A 21,640-nucleotide genomic window follows, 5' to 3' on the forward strand; every position below is an offset into this window, starting at 1 on the left:
TGTGTTGAATGTCACCCTATTATATTAATAACAAAATAAATTGAAAAGATTAAAAGGGCACACAAATACCACTTTCATGAGATGACGGTGGCTTGGTTTGACCATATGCTACCAGGCAGTCCCTGAAACCCTTAAAAAGAATGATTGTCCCTTCTCCAGAAAAATGGACTTGCCAAATACCAGATCCAATACTAAAAATAACTCTCTGTTGCAGTAATACAAATTTTCAGTTCCAAGCAGTATATAAGAGGCACAAATACCTAGGCTTTATCAGACAAACACTGCATGTAAAACATTCTAGCCTAGGAAATATTAAGTCAAATCCTTCAAAATAGTGTTTCTGTGACCATACTTAGGCTAATTACTGTAAGCTATGAATTATCATCCCTTTCTTACATATACATATACATGGCCATGCTTTTTGGATTTAAATGCTGCATCCGATGTTAACTCAGAGGGAAACACACTAAGATATATTTTATGATGATTGTGTAATTTTTGTGTTTTTTTAATCCTTCTTTTGACTTCAATATCAAAAGAAAATCCAATTGTTCACCATGTGCATAGGCACCAAGAAAATAAAATGAAATGAAATAAAATAAAATAAAATCCCTCAAAGCATTATAACCACCTACCCATACAATTAATGAAATCCTTTGTGAACATTAATTGAGTAGGATAATTCAGTCAAGTGAGTGGTGAATATGAACTACTATCATACTTTTCTTTTCATTTAACAAGTGCATAATTAAAAAATTTTCCTAACATTGTGGAAAAATGCTGCTGAATACCGAATGTAACAGTCTCATTAAGTGAGCATAAAACGCAATCAAATCAACTAAGCAACAAATATAGAGGAGCTGTCAAGACCCTTTCATATGTGGTAGAAACTAATGGGAGAAACTTGATGAGGAGGAAACCAGATTCTTTAAGGAACCAGTCTATCAAATTCAAAGTAGGTTTGAACTGAACAGCCAAGCTCCAACCCATCTCATGGACCTATGCATGACCTTGTGCATGGGTGTGTGCACGTGTGTGTTTGTAACAATTCAGGCACATTGAAAAAGTGTTTCTGACTTAAAAAAAAAAAAAGTCCTTCTCTTTTATTTGATGATATGAGTATCCTAATACTGTTATGTATTTTTACATATGTAGTATTTTTATGTATCTTTTATGTAGCAAAGGGTCACAACCCTGTCTGTATCTAAGTGTAATCAGGAAGAATTTTAGAAAAAATTTAAAAAAAAGCCAGATGTCCAATGCATTTGTGATTTTGGTTCAACAGATCCAGACAACTGTATTATTTTTATTGCCCGATATTGGACAGCCACTAGCCTAGAGAAATGACATGACCTTATGGACGGAATGTTGTTGGGGTGTCAACTTGTCAGGAATAGAAGATCCTGCAGCCTGGCAAGGAAGTAGTTTCTATTTCGGGAATTTCTTTCTAGGAAGGTGATGTATAAATGGAAGCACGGAAGAAGTAGGGCGTCCACTCTGCCAGCACACAGGGGAAGCGCATTTCAGGAACGAAAACTCAAGGACAGAAGAAGCACAAATAGCGCGTTGGGCACGTCTGAGGAAGAGCACAGTGATCAGCATGGCTAGGGCGAGTTCAGTGAGGGTGAGAGTGGTGGAAATGAGGGGGACATAGGTCTCTGTTTGTTTGCCATTAAAACAGCTTTGACCTGTAGCCAGAGTAGAAGTTATCAGACAGTTTTAAACACAAGAAATGATCTGGGTAAGGAGGAAGTGAGGCCAGTGAGGATCAGTGAAAGATCAGGGGATTGACTCTGTGTCGTCTCAGCGTGATTGCAGAATTGTTCGAATCGGGGTCCCAGAGGCTGTAAGCCTAAAACACGGAGATGATGGACTTCTTCTCTGAGAGAGTAGCAAGGACCTGTCGGTAGAAATCTAGGATAACAAAGGTAAATCCGCCTGAAGCTTACTGTAAGCTTACAGTAAGCTTCAGGCGGATTTACCTTTGTTATCCTAGATTTCTACCATCTTGGAGAGTAGGAGCTGACCCATGTCATGTTTTAAGACAATAAGATTCTTGAAATTGAGATTATGAAGTGAGATTATGAGATTATGAAGTGGTCATTTAGTGGGTGGCTTAAGCAAGGTGGGAAACATGCCCATAGGAGGAGAGGAAGTCCAGGATCTGAAAGGTGGAGTAGAAGGACCGACTGTGTGGATACTGACTGACATCACTAAGAATAGTGAGAGAGAAATGGTGCTGCAGACAACCACAGTGAGAGCGGGGCCAACATCTCCATGAAATGGAGAGTGTGATTCGGGGCTCCAAATGGAACTTGACCAAGAGGGTGGCAGATGGTGTAAACTGATGGCAGGAGCTTCAAAACTGGGTTTTTCTAGGGAAGAATGATAAAGAATGGTCTAGAAATGACTTTGAGATACAGAGAGATCACCTACCACAACTCTAGGCTCAGTAGTACCAGGGATGTGAGTGAGAAAAACACGACTTTTAAGGAATGCAAGGGAAGTAATGTCTTCAGGGAGACCCAAGTTTCAGTTAGAGCAGAAAGGTGAAAGGAGTCTTTGGAATCACTTCCCAAAGGCAGAGTTGAAACACATAACATTTTTAATTCTTCCTCCAGCAATTAATTGTGGCAAGTAATTCTGCCTAGCTGCTGGTACAATTGGCTTTCATTGTAATTGACATGAAGTGTTAGCAGGTGCTTCAAAATTCTATAAGGTTCTATACTTTCAAACTTATTCTATTTTCTATATTGTTCTCCAAAACTCTAAAATCACTGATTATGTTCAGAGTCTCAGTTAACATATGGTGCCATTGTATGATTTAGGTCAAGTTCTCAGCCTATGTGTTGGAGCATCACAAAAAGCAGCACCCTTCTTCTACACTGGCGCAAATTCCAATCACCCCTAAACTGGATGCCCTTAAGCAGGGCACAGTTTATATATTTGCACATTTGGCCATATTTTTTTTAGAACATGGCCAATCCTTTTCAGATGCTCTAGCTTAATCTTTTAATTTGCTTTGCATGTCATCTCTTCACTGTCCTTAAAATATTGGGTTTCTATTCTAGTAGTAATACCATGCTGAGCCATATTGAAGCCTGAGGCAAAAGGAACTAATTAGTAATATTGCTTCCATCTTTATTTAAAAGCTTTGTATTTTCACAAACATGGATTTTTTGCATTAATTCCAACTCCCAAAAAAATATTGCACTAAAATATTATTTATCTTCATTACTGAGCTTTTTGGCACCTTCTTAAATTTTATGCTGGAATGAGTGCCTCACATACCTTACCTTAATCCTGGCTCTGTCTAGTAAATTATACTAGAAATTACTGAATAGATGGTCAGACACTTGAGAGAATTGGTAGGAAAACAGAGCTAACATGAACTCAAGGTAAGGTTACAAATTTTGCCTCAAATTAGGGGATTAGAAGACACAGACAAATAGAATTTTTAGTAAAGGTTTTTAGTCAGGTAGTTTTGGAGTCCATATCTTACTTTGACCAATGTAGATGTAGATATAGTTGCTATTACAATATTATAGCTTCTAATGCATGAAACCAATTGAAAATATACCATCTACTCACTCGAGAAGAAGTGCTTCAACTCCTGGTTTAAAACTTGTAGAATTCAAAAAAAGTCCCATAATGGCCAGGGTAAATATCCCAGACATTCCAACTAGTTCACCTATTTTTAAAAGAAATAAATATAAAGTATTAATTTAACATCAACAGTGGCACAAATTTTGCCCAAGATGAAAATATCGGATATCTCGATAGTATAATAACTTTATAGAGAGGCTACCCTACTTGGTTTCAACTGGATTATATTACAGATTGTTACCGCCACCTCGTCCTCTTCCTTCTCAGATTCCCACCCAACTGTGTTGTCAAGTCTATACTGAACATCCTTGCACTGCTTTGGCTTCAGATCACTGCCAACAATATGAAGCTCACGAAATTTCTCATGTGCCCCACTCTGGCTTGAGCACCCTCTACAGGTCTAATTTTTCAGAGGGGCTCTGGAGGAATGAAATGGAAGTGAGCCAGTGAGTTCTTTATGAACGAGCCCACTTCATATGCTTTCTTCTTAGGAGACAATGGGAGATAGAAATGATTCGATTTTGTGGTAGGACTAAGGGAGTCAATCCAGTAGAAACCTCATATGGATATACTTCCCCAACTTAATATTGTTTTGGCACATTTACTGTGCTGGACTGAAAAGCATAAAAAATTGAAATATTCTTAAAAGTAGTGGTATTAGAATTATATTACCCCTTGCTTATGAATGTAGTATATTACCACTGTAAAAATTCAAATAATATGGTATAGCATATGGTACAGCATAGCAATTAAAAAAAGAGGATCCATAATTCAACTACCAAGACTTCAAGTACAGACCATCCCCAATTTACAAAGTTTCGACTTGTGACTTTTCAGCTTTACAATAGTGCAAAAGCAGTGTGCATCCAGTAGAAACAATACGTCCAATTTTGAGTATTGATCTTTTCTCAGGCTAGCAATTTGTGGTAAGAGCCTCTCTCATGATGCTGGGCAATGGCAGCGAGCTGCAGGTTCCAGTCAGCCAGGCCATCATGAGGGTCAACAACTGGTACACTTACAGCCAATCTGCACCCACATGACCATTCAGCTTTTCATTTTCAGTACAACACTCAATAAATTACATGAGATATCCAACCTTTCATAAAATAGGCTTTGTGTGACATAATTTGCCCAACTGCGGGCTAATGTAAGTATTCTGAGCATGTTTAAGGTAGACTGGGCTAAGCTATGATGTTTGGTAGGTGAGATGTACTAAATGCATTTTTTTAAAGATTTTTTTAAAAAATTATTTATTTATTTGACAGAGAGAGAGAGATCACAAGTAGGCAGAGAGGCAGGCAGGGAGAGTGGGAGAAGCAGGCTCCCCACTGAGCAGAGAGCCCGATGTGGGCCTTGATTCCAGGACCCTGAGATCATGACCTGAGCCAAAGGCAGAGGCTTAACCCACTGAGCACCCAGGCACCCCTACTAAATGCATTTTTGACTTAATGATCTTTTCAACTTACAGTGGTGTATTGAGATATAACTCCATTGTAAGTCAAGGAAGATAATTATAATTTTAAAGAAAATTTGCATTAGTATCTCTAAAATGGAGAGGACTATTTTTGTTTAGAAGAAATAAGTTAATAAGTTAGTTGAGAACAGAGAATGAGATCCAAAGGGCAGCTATTTTTTTTTTTAAGTTGTATTTTATTTATTTATTTATTTATTTAACATATAATGTATTATTTGCCCCAGGAGTACAGGTCTGTGAATCATCAGACATACGCATTTCATAGCACTCACCACAGCCTTTTACAATGTCCATAACTTAACCACCCTATCCCTAAACCCCCCACCCCCCAGCAACTCTTAGTTTGTTTCCTGAGATTAAGAATCTCTTATGGTTTTTCTCCCTCCCCAGTCCCATCATGTTTCATTTTTTCCCTCCCTTCCCCCCATGACCCCTCATCCTATCTCTCAAATTCCTCATATCAGAGAGATCATATATTGTCTTTCTCCGATTGACTTATTTTGCTTAGCATAATACCCTCTAGTTCCATCCACGTTGTTGCAAATAGAAAGATTTTGTTTCTTTTGATGGCTGCATAGTATTCCATTGTATATGTATACTACATCTTCTTTATCCGTTCATCTGTTGATGGACATCTAGGTTCTTTCCATAGTTTGGCTACTGTGGACATTACTGCTATAAACATTCGGGTGCACGTGTCTCTTTGGATCGGTACATTTGTATCTTTAGGGTAGACACCCAGTAGTAGTGTGATTGCTGGGTAGTAGGGTAGCTCTATTTTCATCTTTTTGAGGAACCTCCATACTGTTTTCCAGAGTGGCCGCACCAGCTTGCATTCCCACCAACAGTGTAGGAGGGTTCCTCTCTCTCCACATCCTTTCCAACATCTGTCATTACCTGACTTGTTAATTTTAGCCATTCTGACTGGTGTGAGGTGGTATCTCGCTGTGGTTTTCATTTGTATTTCCCTGATGCTGAGTGATGTGGAGCACTTTTTCATGTATCTGTTGGCCATCTGGATGTCTTCTTTGCAGAAATGTCTGTTCATGTCCTCTGCCCATTTCTTGATTGGATTATTTGTTCTTTGAGTGTTGAGTTTGATAAGTTATTTATAGATTTTGGATACCAGCCCTTTTTTTGATATGTCATTTGCAAATATCTTCTCCCATTCTGTCAGTTGTCTTTTGGTTTTGTTGACTGTTTCCTTTGCTGTGCTTTCCTTTGATCTTGATGAAGTCCCAATAGTTCATTTTTGCCCTTGCTTCCCTTGCCTTTGGCGATGTTTCTAGGAAGAAGTTGCTATAGCTGAGGTCAAAGAGGTTGCTGCCTGTGTTCTCTTCAAGGATTTTGATGGATTCCTTTCGCACATTGAGGTCTTTCATCCATTTTGAGCGTATTTTTGTGTGTGGTGTAAGGAAATGGTCCAGTTTGATTCTTCTGCATGTGGCTGTCCAATCTTCCCAACACCATTTGTTGAAGAGACTGTCTTTTTTCCACTGGACATTCTTTCATGCTTTGTCAAAGATTAGTTGACCATAGAGTTGAGGGGCCATTTCCGGGCTCTCTATTTTGTTCCATTGATCCATGTGTCTGTTTTTGTGCCAGTACCAAGCTGTCTTGATGACTACAGCTTTGTAATAGAGCTTGAAGTCTGGAATTGTGATGCCACCGACTTTGGTTTCCTTTTCAATATTCCTCTAAGTATTCAGGGTCTTTTCTGGTTCCATATAAGTTTTAGGATTATTTGTTCCATTTCTTTGAAAAAAACTTGATGGTATTTTGATAGGGATTGTGTCAAATGTGTACACTGCTTAAGCAGCATAGACATTTTCACAATATTTGTTCTTTCAGTCCATGAGCATGGAATGTTTTTCCATTTCTTTGTGTCTTTCTCAATTTCTTTCATGAGTACTTTATAGTTTTCTGAGTACTTATTCTTTCCCTCTTTGGTTAGTTTATTCCTAAGTAACTTGTGGTTTGGGGAGCAATTGTAAATGGGATAGACTCCTTAATTTCTCTTTCTTCTGTCTTGCTGTTCATGTATAGAAATGCAACTGATTTCTGTGCGTTGATTTTATATCCTGACACTTTACTGAATTCCTGTATGAGTTCTAGCAGTTTTGGAGTGGAGTCTTTTGTGTTTTCCACATAAAATATCATATCATCTGCAAAGAGTGAGAGTTTGACTTCTTTTTTGCCATCTTTTATTTCTTTTTGTTGTCTGATTGCTGAGGCTAGGACTTCTAGTACTATGTTGAACAGCAGTGGTGATAGTGGACATCTGTGCCGTGTTCCTGACCTTAGGGGAAAAGCTCTGTTATTCTCCGTTGAGAATAATATTCGCTGTGGGTTTTTCTAGATGGCTTTGATGATATTGAGGTATATACCCTCTATCCCTGCACCGTGAAGAGTTTTGATCAAGAAACGATGCTATACTTTGTCAAATGCTTTTTCTGCATCTATTGAGAATGTCATATGGTTCTTCTTCTTTCTTTTATTAATGTATTGTATCACATTGATTGATTTATGGATGTTAAACCAAACTTGCAGCCCTAGAATAAATCCCACTTTGTCATGGTGAATAATCCTTTTCATGTACTTTTGGATTCTATTGGCTAGTATTTTGGTGAGAATTTTTACATCTGTGTTCACAAAGGATATTGGTCTGTAATTCTCCTTTTTGAAGGGATCTTTGTCTGGTTTGGGAATCAAGGTAATGGTGGCCTCATAAAATGAGTTTGGGTATTTTCCTTCCATTTCTATTTTTTGGAACAGTTTCAGGAGAATAGGAATTAATTCTTCTTTAAATTTTTGCTAGAATTCCCCTGGGAAGCCCTCTGGCCCTGGACTTTTGTTTGTTGGGAGATTTTTTGATGACTGTTTCAATCTCCTAACTAGTTATGGGTCTGTTCAGGTTTTCCATTGCTTCCTGGTTCCGTCCAAAGGGCAGCTTTAAGCATTAAAGGATACATGCTGAATTTCTATAATGGACACAGATGTGAGATTTAAGCAGGAAACATGGAAAAGTGAAGAATTAAAGGGATCTATCAGATCTCATAGATACATGAATTACATAATGTAACTTCCTTTGTGAGCCCCTTTGTTGCCATCTTCAGTAAAATTTACAAAGAACCAAAAATTTCTGTATATTTAAAAAGAAGTAGCAGAAATCATGAGGAACTAAACTCCAGAAATTTTCAGGACTCATGAGGAAATCTTTGGGTGCTCATCGGTATAGAATTGGGAATTTAAGATAATTGGATTAAGTTCTTTAATCATATATATGATGGCATATATATGACGTTCATGCACACAAAGTCACATATTAAAAAAAACAACTATAATGAGATTATACAGTAATAGAGTTCTTTAATGAGCTTCTTTTTTCACTTATTGTTTAGCAGATATTTTTCTAGTTAATAAGCATTAAAATTTTTGTTTTAATAGTAAAGAATATTATGGTGTGCTAATTTTATCATATTGCCATATTTAACAATTACCAGGCATATTTGGATCAGTTCTTTGTCCCTCCATTTTTTGGCTTACTTTATAGTACGTTGTTACAACAGTTGTATTTTAATTACTGGTGACTTGCTAAAGGTTTAATACCTACCTAATAGAGAAAGTTCTTCACTTTTCTTAAAGTTATCTTGTCTATTCTCACAAACAGTATTTCCAGATAATATTTTAAATTGTTTAGTAAAATTTAACCCCTCCTCCAATTTCTATCATTGTTTGATTCAGATTGTGATACAGTTTAATTTTATAAAGTTAGTATCCTTATACTACTGAGTCTTCCCTTCCAGAGATGGAAAATTACAAGTTTTATATTCTTTATTTTAATCCTGGCTAGGAATTGTACCTAAGCCAGAAACTAACACTTTGTTTAGTTAGTTTTGAATTATAAAATAGAGGCATTTTGAATTATAAATTAGTTTTGAATTATAAAATAGAGGCATTTTGAGTTGTAAAGTAGAGGACATAGGCACTTTGAGGAGATCAAGCCCTGGAGTAGTCATAGTCATTTATTAGGTAGTAGTGAAACTTGGAAACTATTTATGGTGAGTATCTTGAAGATACTAATAATATAAACATTAAGCCAGGTCAGAGTGAAAGTCCTTTTACATTAGATTTATATTTACCCTGTACCTCATTTTCATGAAATTCTGTCTCAGAAGTTTTCTTTTAAACATTTTAACTCTAAAACTTTAAAATTATTTTGGGAAGTATAACCCTGAATCTTGAGTTTATGTTCACTTACTAAATAATGTTAGAGGAAATCATATTTGCTAGAATATATTTTTTGTAGAAATTTAGGTATCCATAATTAAAGTAGTATGCAATGAATGTATCTGTACTGACCATTCTCTTGATGTCTATTGATTCATTAACTTGATTCTGTAAACTCACTTGATTATAACTGGCTTTAATCTACTCATTAGTTAGGAAGCCTCAAGATTCTATATTCTGCCTTTCCTTAATCAGACATGAAAATAATGAATCTTGTTACTCTAGCATTTCTAAAAAGATTTTCTCTGTCTTAATTTATTCAAATTTTGTATTTCTCATAAGCTTTTATAGTTTTCTGTGTTTAGGCTCTACCTTCTTGTTCAGTTTATTCCTTTATATTTTGTAATATTTTGCCAATGTAAAGAGAATCAAATTTTTATTATATTTTCTAACAAGCTACTGCTGGCTTATAAGGACACTATTTTTTTGTATATTTATCTTATATCAAACTATTAAAAAGCCTTTTGGGCTTGGTTTATTAGTTAATGCGTTTGGGTTTTCTATTTAATCTAAAATGCTGTCATTAATGTAATCATTTTCTCTTTCAAAATTATGGATAAATCCATTCATTTCTCTCCTTCCTTCCTTCCTCCCTTCTTCCCTCTCTCTTCCTTCCTTCCTTTCTTTGTTTCTTTCTTTCTGTCTTTCTTTTTCTTTCTATTGCCTTAGCAAAAGCTTCTAGAGAAATCATGGATACGCAACTAGGCAATATTGACTCCCTCCCATCTGTAAAAGGAAGGACATTGTATAAGTTGGTAACTAAGTAACTAGCTATTATTTCCTGCACATGCTAACTCCAAGTCATTTACAGGGCTGTCTTGAAAAGCTGGGTTGAATGACATTCTGGGGCTGCATCAGAGAACAATAATAGGGTGAATTATTAATATCTTCCATACTTCCATGAGGAGGAGTGGGTGGCAAATGGATTAACATTAATGGATTTTTCCAATATTTAGTCTTGATATGTAACTTCTATTTTGATTTCCTTTTTGATCTAAAATTTATCAAGGAAAGTATATTTAATTTCAGGCTACTAGAATGATTAATAAAGACCTTCCTTTTGTAATTAGTAAATGCATTATAGTAAATATAAGTAATGTAATTATAGTAAATGTAGTAAAATAGTAAATACACTAAATGTAATTGTGAATTCATTGTTATTGAACAGTGTTTCAGATTTTATTAAAATGCTCTTCAAGTCTAGTAAATTGTCTACGGGTAAGTGTAAAGGATATGCCTTCTGTTTGAGGAAATAAAACTTTATATTCTGTAAACCAAGCAATTATTTATTTATATTTTTTTATAGCCATCATTATTTTTTGTCCAACTGCTTATGAAATTATCTGGGAAAGGCATGCTCAAGTATCTCATTGTAATTATGATTTTGTCAATTCTTTTGGCTTTTATAATGGTATTTGCTTGACATATTTTGAGACATTGATTTCTGTTGTATTGAAACTAATATTTTTATCTCTTTTGATAGGTTATCTTAACAAAAATATTCCTCCTAGATAAGTTGAATTTGTTTTTGTTTTTATTTTTTTACAAACTTTGCCTGGTACGCATTTTCCCAAGTCTCTGTTTTGCATTTTTCTGTCATTTTAGGCCTCAGACTTACAAATAAAAAAGATGAGGTGCAGAATTGAAACGCTGAGGCTTATGTGATAGACATCATCTCCAAAAACAGTAGATATCCACAGTTGAATCAGTTTTGAACATAGAATTCCAAACAAGAAACTTGCTAGAAAATAAGACCAAATTTCAAGCAGGATCTCAAAGACTGTAAGAAAAGGGAGTAAACAGAAAAGAGTTACTAGAACTTACTTAATCTTAAATTTAAGTGATACTCTGGGTCAACTTTTCTTTTTGTCTTTAACAATAGCTCATCGCCATTGGTATGTATGGTATTTTCTTATTCCTAAATTGAAACAGTTTCCATTCAAATGCTGAAAGCTATAACAAGTTAGCAAAATTCAGTCAGTTTTGTTTAAGAGCTTCTTTCAGTGTCCATTAAGAAATACACTGGGTGTGTTGCATAAACAATGAATTCTGGAACACTGAAAAGAAATTGAAAAATTAAATGAAAATTAAAAAAAAAAGAACTGTGAGAGAATACATTTCTGTTGTTTTAAGCCATCAAAAAAAAAGAAAGAAAGAAAGAAAGAAAGAAAAGAAATACACATGTATTCAGTGCCAAACTATGCAATAAACTTTGGAGATATGGTTGAATAAGAAGTAGAAAATCCCCAAGCTCTGGGAACTTATATTTTATATCTATCAAGGTACGTACAGGAAATACAGAAAAAGGAATGCCTCTTCTGGGTCCCAGTGGAGTGACTCTCCTGTTTTGTTTTGGCTGGTCAAACCAACTGGTTTCTCTAGGTCACACCTACTCTAGGCATGGAGGTAAGCCATAATGGTAATTTGGGGAGTCTAGTACCACCTGCAACTGAAACAGATCAGAGGTAGACTCTGATTTCAGAAGGAGGTAGGGAACTGGAGTTAGAAGACCCATTTGCTTTCTTTTTATAAAAAAGAAAAATAGTTTCTAATCAGTAAAATGTTTATTAAATGGAATTATTAGGCCAGAAAAAATTAAATCCATTATTTCTTACAATGGTTTTAAACTCCTAACATGCAAGCTGGGAAGGACAGAAATATGAGTACAGTAACTCCTCTTAGTTTTCCCCTTTGTGGAATATGTGCTAACTTCAAAGATGGAGCAACATTATTTAAATAATTACCTGAGTTTTAAAAATAATAATTATTATGAAAATTATTGATTCACTATTATGTCAGTTGGTATAAATGAAATATCAGTAAATCTTATTAAGCATCTTTTTTTTTTAAAGGAAATTTTTCTTTCAAATCTATTAAAAATTCAGAGAAATCCCTCATGGCTGGGGAAATAAGTTCACTGCTCTCTTCATCCTTCAGCAGAGTTATTATTGTAGTTGTTACTATTATTATTAAAATAGAATGATTATTTATGGTTTTTACTCCTCTGAAACTTAAACACAAAATTCTGTTCCATTAATTTTATCAAAAATTATGAAGCAAGCTCTGTGAAAGCAAGGACTACTGTGTTCATGGTTGAAGCATGAGGCCTAGAATAGGAACTATCAGAGAGTACATATCAATAAATAATTGTTTATTAATGAATGAACTAATGAATTTCCCTATCAGTAACCACCCCCCCTTTTTTATTGGTTGCTTGCCAGTAATATCAAGGAAGTTCTCTTGATTAGATTTTAAGTATCAACTCTGATAAGGTTCCCTGAAATTCTGTAGTCAATCTTTACCATCTTAAATGGAGCCTAGTAGAATAGTGGATCAGGTTTGGAGACTGGGCATGCATCTGTCCAACCAGCACACATGACTATACCTCTTTGTATTTTTTGGTTTTCTGAGAGAGTGGTCCTGAGTTTTTAAGAGGCTTCTGAATATAGACATCTTTTTGTTGCTCACCTTCATCATCCTCAAGAAGTTTTGTGGTGAAAGCCCTCTGAGAGACATAATATGGATTTTGGAAGAGGTTGAATGTATGTGGTAGTTTGACTTCCTCACACACCACAGATGGAATATAAGAGGCACTTAAAGAGGGTGTACCTTCCTGTGGTAAACTAGGGTTCTAGGTTCACCACAGATGTTCCAAGCAGCCATGGCCTGGGTAAACTAATTGAATACAGAGCAAGGTTGAAGGTGAGTTCTCCTTATGTCCAAGTAGGGTAACTCTCCACCATTTAGACCAGCTCCCTTGAGGAAGACATGAGAGGAGTGATGATCCCCAGAATGGTGTTCTTGGGAAAGAACAGTCTTTAATTCTTAGTTTTAGGCATTGATTATAAATATGTGAGGCATAGATGGATCAGAATAGAGGTAAACAAGATTCCTGGCTGCCCAACAATGAAGTACTCTCCAAGGACAGGGAAAGCAACTACATCTAGCTAAAACTTCCTCTTCTTGAGTGGTTACAAAAGTAATTTGAGATATGCTTAATTGCTGGGGATAGGGGATAGTAGAAGGCTCTTACTTCAATATAACTTATTATTTGGCATCATACAGACCACTTTGCTGTACTAGAATGTGGTCTGGAAGTTCTTCCTAAATGCTCTTTTTTCAAGAGAATAGGAAGGTGAAATGAGATAATGCTTCATAAGGCTTTAGAGCACAAAAGACATCCAGAGAGTGGAATAACATATGTCAACAATTTTCTCAAGAAGTCTATAATCATTACTTTCCTAAAATCAGTGCAAATGGCAACACAGTAAAAAAAAAAAAAAAGTAAATAACTCTTAATATTATTTTGAAAATATTAACTTCATGAACATCCTTAAAGGGTCCTATAGACAGACTCTCTCACCACCCTCCCCAGTACAGTGACTATACTTTGAGAACCACTGTTACAGGAAGAGGGTATGGGGTTTTAATCAGGTAGGGGCACTTAAAATGCTTCTGGGACTCCTGGTGACATTATATTTCTTGTCTTGAATGCTAATTACACATCTGTATATTTTATAATCATTCATCATAGTGTGCATATATCATATATTATATACACACACACACACACACACACACATACGCACACAGATATATGATAAAGCAATAAAAGATACTTATGTTCAGGGCTATCTGAATGGGCAAACAAGCTCATGAAGATCTCGTAATCTCTCTATTTACAAGCACGGCTCTCATGCTCTGAAGATGGCCAATAACTCCACTTGGTCCCTGAGCTGACAGCTTTTGATGTTGCCTGTGGGAAGATAGCTCTAGTGAAGGGGAGGGCAACCGCTGTATCCTCTCACCACTGGCAGATGCATTACCTGGCTTATTTTCTGAGTTCCTTTTCAACACTTACAAAACACTTCTCATTCTGGTCAAGCATTCTGTCTCAGCCTAGGTCTGTGGACTGTTGCCCCTATAAGCATCCTCATGAAAGTCCCAACCCAGCTTCAACTAAAACCACAATGAATGTTAAATCAGGGAGGTGTGGTAGTGCTTTTTAAAGGGTAGATCACTATACTAATACAATTATATTTGTACAAGCATGATTTATTATAAGATATTATAAAACCCACATCAGCTTTTAGAAAATATAGGTTTCTGATTTTAAGAAATTTAGAAGAAAAATAAGTCCTTACTTAAAGAATGGTTCACCTTCGTTTTCAGGCTTACATTAATATCCTCAATACTAGCAAACACAATCAGAGACATTATAGCGGTCATCAGGCTTTCTCCATTAATTAAATTGATGAGGCTTCTAGAAAGACCTATGGAAAAGAAAATATTTTGCTTAAGGTGGGAAAATCATCAATATTAAAGAATAAAATTTCATTATCAAGTAGGACTATATTCTAAGCTTCTAAGCTATAGATTTATACCACATACTTTGCCCATGTACTTGAATAAACTTTAGTAATGCTTGAAAACTCCCTTCAGGTAAATTTAATTATGTATCAACTGTAAGTCTGGACTTTGTAATTAGGAACCAAACTAATTGTGGTTGACCACAGTTTATGTAAGAAAGATGATCAGCTAAAGCTGTCATTCCTTGTTTTAAAGCCCAGATTAAAACATGAAATTCGCTATTTTTTAAAAAAATTTGGTGACTTATGTAATATCATGTATTTAAGGCAAAAAACAATGATGGAGGGATAAAGGAAATTCATAAGCCAAATTTTAAAACATGGTACCTAAGCAAAGTATTAGGGAAATGGTCAAGATAATCTCTCTATGATTAGAAACTGTCTGACTTTCCTATACATTCCTTTTGAAGATTTTAGAAACCAAGCTCTATGAAATGGAGAGCACCTGGATATGAGGTACTCCCATCCTAATTTCCCTCCATTTATGAAGCTAGTTTAGATACCTATCAATTATTATTTTCCTCTATTAAATATGCTTGTAGTGGCAAAAATATAACTTTGAGCATCTTAATGATTCTTTAGACGTCCAGAGGAAGGAAATGTTCTTACATCATCCAACCACATTATGATCACAACCTCACACAGTAAGTATGTTTTTGTAAGAGAAGAGAAGTCAAGGCTTTCTGTTCCTGTGGAAGCTCAAGTGCCTTGATGGTCCAGTTCTTCACCTCTGAATGCATCCATGCCCTTTGCTGTGAAATTATAGTCTCTCTCACCTAAGAGATCCAGCCTGTTTTGTTATGAGACACGATGCAAACAGAGGCATAAGACACATTTTTGCTTCCCATCTCTTGCATCTCTGCCACCATCATGACAACGCTCGCTGGCTGCACTACTGGAAGACTGTGAGAGATACAAAGAAGAACGGTGGATCTTCCCAGTTGAGGCAATCCTAGATCACTTAGCCCCCGGATGACCCTCTCCCGGACTGAAGGTTCATTAGCAAGCCCAGCCAAGATCAGCAGAGCCCAGCCATACCTTCATAACTGGCAGGCTCATGAGAAATAATAACTGCTGTTTTTAAGCCACTGTGCTTTTTCTTACTCAATTGTTGAAACTCAGAGTTATTCCTTACTGGGAAAAACCTAACTGGTACTGTTGTAGAACTTTTCCAATTTGGAAAATGAACTACAACCAGATGTAAATATTCGAAAATGAACAACTGACATGGGGGCCTAAGAGGAGTCAACCAACTGTCAAAAGACAACGTGAATATACTCATGTACTCAGAAGCCTTGGCAGACTTGGTGTGTGTGTGAAAGTAAAACAAAACAAATATAAAAATCTTGCTTTGAAAACGCAGGCAAAAAAATGTTACCAAGAGAAAAATATTTTATTGTTCATTCTTATTTTTTTAAATACGCAAAATGAAGAGAAATACAAAATTCCAAAAGTCGTGGCAAGATGACTAAAATGTATGAGCATAACTTTGCAAGTTAACCCAAAGAAATAACTTTTTTTTTTTTTTAAAGATTTATTTATTTATTTATTCGAGAGAGAGAGAGGGAACATGTGCAGTGGAGGCAGGGAGAAGGGCAGAGGGAGATAGAGAGAGAGAGAGATCATGACTCTATGCTGAGTGTGGAGCCAGACACTGGGCTCAATCTCACAACACCCAGACCAGGACCAGAGTAAAAACCAAGAGCTGGGTGCTTAACCGACTGTGCCCCTGAGGTGCCCCTACAAATAAATTTTTTTTTTAAAGATTTTATTTATTTATTTGACAGACAGAGATCACAAGTAGACAGAGAGGCAGGCAGAGAGAGAGGGGGGAAGCAGGATCCCTGCCAAGCAGAGAGCCCGATCCCAGGACCCTGAGATCATGACCTGAGCCGAAGGCAGAGGCTTAACCCACTGAGCCACCCAGGCGCCCCACAAATAAATTATTTAAATTCAACAACGACAGGCCAGGAAATCAGTGGAATACTAACTAGATTACAAGATTATAAAGTTAAGAATGTAATGCTCTCAGGTAGCGTAGAACTTTACCAAATCTTTTTTTTTTTTTTTTTTAAGGGTTTGTTTGTTTATTTGACAGAGAGAGACACAGTGAGAGAGGGCTAGTGGGAGAGGGAGAAGCAGGCTTCCCGCAGAGCAGGGAGCCCGATGCAGGGCTTAATCCCAGGACCCTGAGATCATGACGTGAGCCAGACAGAAGCTTAAGGACTGAGCCACCCAGGCACCCCAACCAAATCTTTTGAGTAGAAAAGGGGCTGGCACTGATAGAGTCCCCATAGAGGCAGGGTTGGGTGACAGATATCGACACTTCCTTTTTCCAGAGTCTTACTTAACAAGCTTAATCTCTGTTTTGAAGAGTTGGCTCGCCTTTATTCATAGACGTTGGTGTGTCTCCTCTATTTTATTTCTACTTGCCTCCAGTAGCTTTTTCCCCTGTAACTGGTCATAAAATGAAAAGTGTGTGTGCATGTGTTTGTGTGTGCACATGCACACATGCCATGTTAAATTCTGTTTCAGGGGTGAAATAGATCGAGCCCTGCATGGGGCTCTCTGTTCAGCAGGGAGCCTGCTTCCCCCCCTCTCTCTACCTGCCTCTCTGCCTACTTGTGATCTCTCTCTCTGTCAAATAAATAAATAAAGTCTTAAATAAATAAATAAATAAATAAATAAATTATATTTCAAAACAAATGTAATTCTTGTTACTAAAAAGTGACTGGAAGAAAACAAATTCAGTAATTGTTTTTCTTGGATGAGGTTCTTAGATTTGTGTGTGTTTGGGGGGGTTATGTTGACTTGGTATTTATTTTTAAATATAGATTTATTTCTTCTAAAATAGTACACACTGAAAACACTGTAGGATTAGTGATTTTATTGTTTTTGACTTTTCAAGTTTTTTGGTCCTAATGGTGTTGATGACTCTAAAAGCAATTTTTTTTTTAAAAAAAAAAGCAAATGGCATTATTCTAATGACAGTATTGTCAAAGGAACAGGGGTATTAGGCAACAGAAATGTCACCACAGTGTGCTGCAAATTGTTTGTTCCTGGAACTGTTGGCTCAAGATAGAAGGATGTATAAAGTCAAGGATTACAAATAATCCCATTTTATCCCACAATTGGATGAAATATATATATATGCTAAGTAAATCCATTACTGGCATTTCATTTTGTTCTAAGGATCACTAACCTGAATCTCCATGTTTAATCCCCAGTGTCCCAGAATCCTATTTCACATAGTGAAAATCTACATTGAATAAAATATCTTAAAGCTAGATACATTAAACACAGAACATAATATTTTAAATGTAGAAAAAGAAAAAATATACCTACCAAGGTCTCTTATAGCAACTGCCGTCAGCATGGGATCTGAACTCACAAGGATAGTTGAAAATAATAACCATGGTGTGGTTTTCAAAAGTAATTTATCCACAGATGCCAGATACCAAAGAATTAATATATAATTCATCACAAAGCCAGGAATTGTAATTAAAAGTACCTACAAAAAAATTTTACAGATAGAAAAATCAGATCGCTTTTGTATCCTATTTTAAAAAGTAGATTATCAACCTTATTTAATAAACACCTGCTTGCAACCTTGGAAATAAGAGGCAAATATTGCAATCAGATTCTTAGGACCTATAACACACCAGTTATAGGAAATATCATACTGTCATTAAAAGGAAACTTTAATTTTCTTGGCAAGGCCACTGAATATAGATATGTATGTGTAAAGGTGTATGCACACATACAATATATACACATGCATATATACAAACTTATTTGTAAAGAAAGAAAGAACACAAGTTTGAAAGAAGTCACAAAAGAGGAAAAGAAGAAGAAAAGAAGATAATGGAAGGAATGTAGAGAAATGGCAGAGGACTCTAGAAAAGATGGGAAGAAAATTCCTGTTATTCTACAATTGGAACCTGGTCTTCTGCCGTCCTACAGTTGCCTTCTGCTTCCTCTTACTACCCCAGTGGCAGCTATGTAGCAAGATTTCATTCCCAAAGGGACTTAGAAAATGTGATGTGCCTGGAGCTACCTATAAGACTAACATAACACAATTAAAAAAAAAAAAAAACCACAAAAAAAGAATTCGGAAATGCATCCCCATGGTCATTGCAGCATTATTTAAATACAATAATGTAAATTTACACCATTTACTTTATTTACAATAATATATACAGTAATAAGACATGGAAGCAACCTAAGTGCCCATTGATAGATAGAGTTGATAAAGAATATGTATTATATATATAATAGAATACTATCCAACCATAAAAGAGAAGGAATTTTTGTCTTCTGCGACAACATGGATGAAACTTGAAGGCATTATGCTTCATGAAATAAGTCAGATAGATAAAGGGAAATACAGTATGATCTCAGTTATATGTGGAATCTTAAAAAAAAAAATAAACTGAGCTCATAGACACAGAGAATAGATTGGCAATTGCCAGAAGTAGGGGAGGGGCAGGAAGTTGGTGAAAAGGGTGAAACATTATTAGCTGTTTATTCACCATCTACTAGGCAATGAGGGATTGGGACAGGACCTAGAGAGGTGAAGGGGGTCAAAAGTTACAAACTTCCAGTTCTAAATAAATCATGGATATGCAATATATAGCATGGTCACTGCAGTTAATAATACTGTACTGTATATTTAAAAGTTGCTAAGAATTTAGCAACAAATTTAAAAATTTGTAATTATGCGGTGATGGATGTTAATTAGACTTATTTTGATGGTCATTTCAAAATACATACAACTACCGAATCATTACATTGTATGCCTGAAAGTAATATAATGTCGTATGTCCATTATATCTCAATTTAAAAATAAAATAAAAAATAAAAATGAAAAGTTATAAATATTTCATAATGATATTCAGAAATGCTCTTACTACCAATATTAAATAAAAAACAGCAAAATATATATATGTGTATGTACCTATAGGAGCCTTTGACTAAACTTTATCATACATCCTTAATTATTTCTTCAGAATTTCAATTAGTAATATTAAGGACATGCATCATTTTAAGGTTTTCCATAGAGATTGCCAAACTGCCTTCCATAAAGGTTTGCCAACAAACATAGCCACCAACAGTGTACAAATCAATTCCATTTAAGACAATTCTCCAGAGAAGTAAAATCAAACGACACCCCCAGGTTCCTGTCTCAGTTTTTGCTACATCAGGAAAGTCATGCCTTTCTCTAATGAAAAAGTACAGGCTCTCATTCTTTTGTTTATTACATGTTTATTCACTACCTGCTAGCAATGAGGCATTGTGTAGGCTCTGGAGAGGCAAAACCAAAGATAGTAAAAAAAAAAAAAAAAAGAATTCAGAAGAACTAAAATCTTAAAAGCTATCTTCTTTCTGATTATTTTGTTCTTCATTTGTATGAAGTCATGCATGATGAATTGGGGAATAGACTCTAGTTCAGGAGGCTGGGGTGCTAGTGCTAAGTGATTTGGTTAAGTCATCTAATCATACATCTCTTCCTGAATCTTAGAAGCGGCAGAATAATGATGGATTGTTTATATGGCCCTGTTGAGCCTGGGACCTCCTGAGAGGGAGTCTTTGGTGGATGAACCTTGGTGACAGCATTAGAAAGGTGTGAGAAAATCAACGCCTCCTACATGATTGACCTCTGGGGTGGGTGGGTTCTCATGGCAAGGTTTTGATCATCTGGAGAGTTGTATAACTAACTCCTGTTCAAAGGAAAAATTAAAATGAGGCTCTGAGATAAGAAGACTGAGGGTCAGGAGACACAAATCCTTGTACTCCCACCAAATAGCTGTCAACACCCTGATAAGTCACAAAGCATATTGTTTGTAAGTGGTTGCAGTAATTCTGTTCCCTGAATTCACACCACTGGAAAGTTATCTCCAGCACTGACTTGGTTAGTCATGCCATTCTTTGCTTTGGATAAAAGGAGCAAACACGATGAAGGTACAACCTAAAAAGCATTGGCAAATTGGAGCTTGCTCTCTTCTGTTGATGTCTGAGACTCTGCAACCGTCATGGCAAGAAATCTGGAATAACCTTCTAGATCCTGGTAGTGACCCCCACTGCCTACAGCCAACTCTAATGGTAACTACCATGCATGGGGCCATCCAGCTCATCCCACCTCGGCTGACCCAAGAGTTGTACAGAGTTGCAGGAGACAGCTCAGCAGAGATCACCCAAAACCAGCCCGATATCTCTATTCTGTTCAATTTCCCTCCCTCCCTTCCTTCCTTCCTTCCTCTCTCTCTCTCTCTTTCTCTTTCTTTCTTTCTTTCTTTCTTTCTTTCTTTCTTTCTTTCTTTCTTTTTTTCCTTTGGTCATTTGTCTGAACTCCCATTTGCTTGGACTCAAAATAAAGTAAGTTATTTTAATAGTTTTGTTTCTTTTTTTTTTTTTAAAGATTTTATTTATTTATTTGACAGAGAGAGATCAGAGTAGATAGAGAGGCAGGCAGAGAGAAAGGGAGAGAGGGAAGCAGGCTCCCCGCTGAGCAGAGAGCCCGATGTGGGACTCGATCCCAGGACCCTGAGATCATGACCTGAGCCGAAGGCAGCGGCCCAACCCACTGAGCCACCCAGGCGCCCCTTAATAGTTTTGTTTCTAATGTAGTTTAGGTAATGGCCTTATATTTACAAAGCTACTTTAATTACTTTGAAAGAAATATATATCCTGCTTAAGATTTGGAGTTATTTTTTTCCGAAGGCCTTTCCTTGATGGGGTTCAAATATCGCATGATGAGAAAAAAATCACAATAGTTGGTGAATTAGAGTTAGGGCTGTTTCTGTGAGTATTTTCCATTTTTGTTCATGTGAGTATGAAAGTTTCAGAAGGTGGATACTTAAAACACATCTTTTATGAAAACCAATAAAAAAACTGGACCAAA

The 21,640-nt window shown here is 36.2% G+C and overlaps 1 protein-coding gene across 1 annotated transcript in view; it reads right to left on the reverse strand.

Annotated features, from left to right (window-relative positions):
- Positions 1–21,640, reverse strand: part of SLC9C1 (solute carrier family 9 member C1) — a gene marked incomplete at both ends in the record, with an annotated part of 74,360 nt that overhangs the window by 48,319 nt on the left and 4,401 nt on the right. The window contains 4 exons of the mRNA XM_080826807.1: positions 3,592–3,691; positions 10,989–11,150; positions 14,515–14,643; positions 18,085–18,250. Coding sequence (XP_080682933.1) covers positions 3,592–3,691; positions 10,989–11,150; positions 14,515–14,643; positions 18,085–18,250 — 557 coding nt within the window. The remainder of the gene's footprint in view (positions 1–3,591; positions 3,692–10,988; positions 11,151–14,514; positions 14,644–18,084; positions 18,251–21,640) is intronic.

The sequence above is a fragment of the Martes martes genome, assembly GCF_963455335.1.
Source record: "Martes martes genome assembly, chromosome: 1".
NCBI classification, from domain to species: Eukaryota; Metazoa; Chordata; class Mammalia; order Carnivora; family Mustelidae; genus Martes; species Martes martes.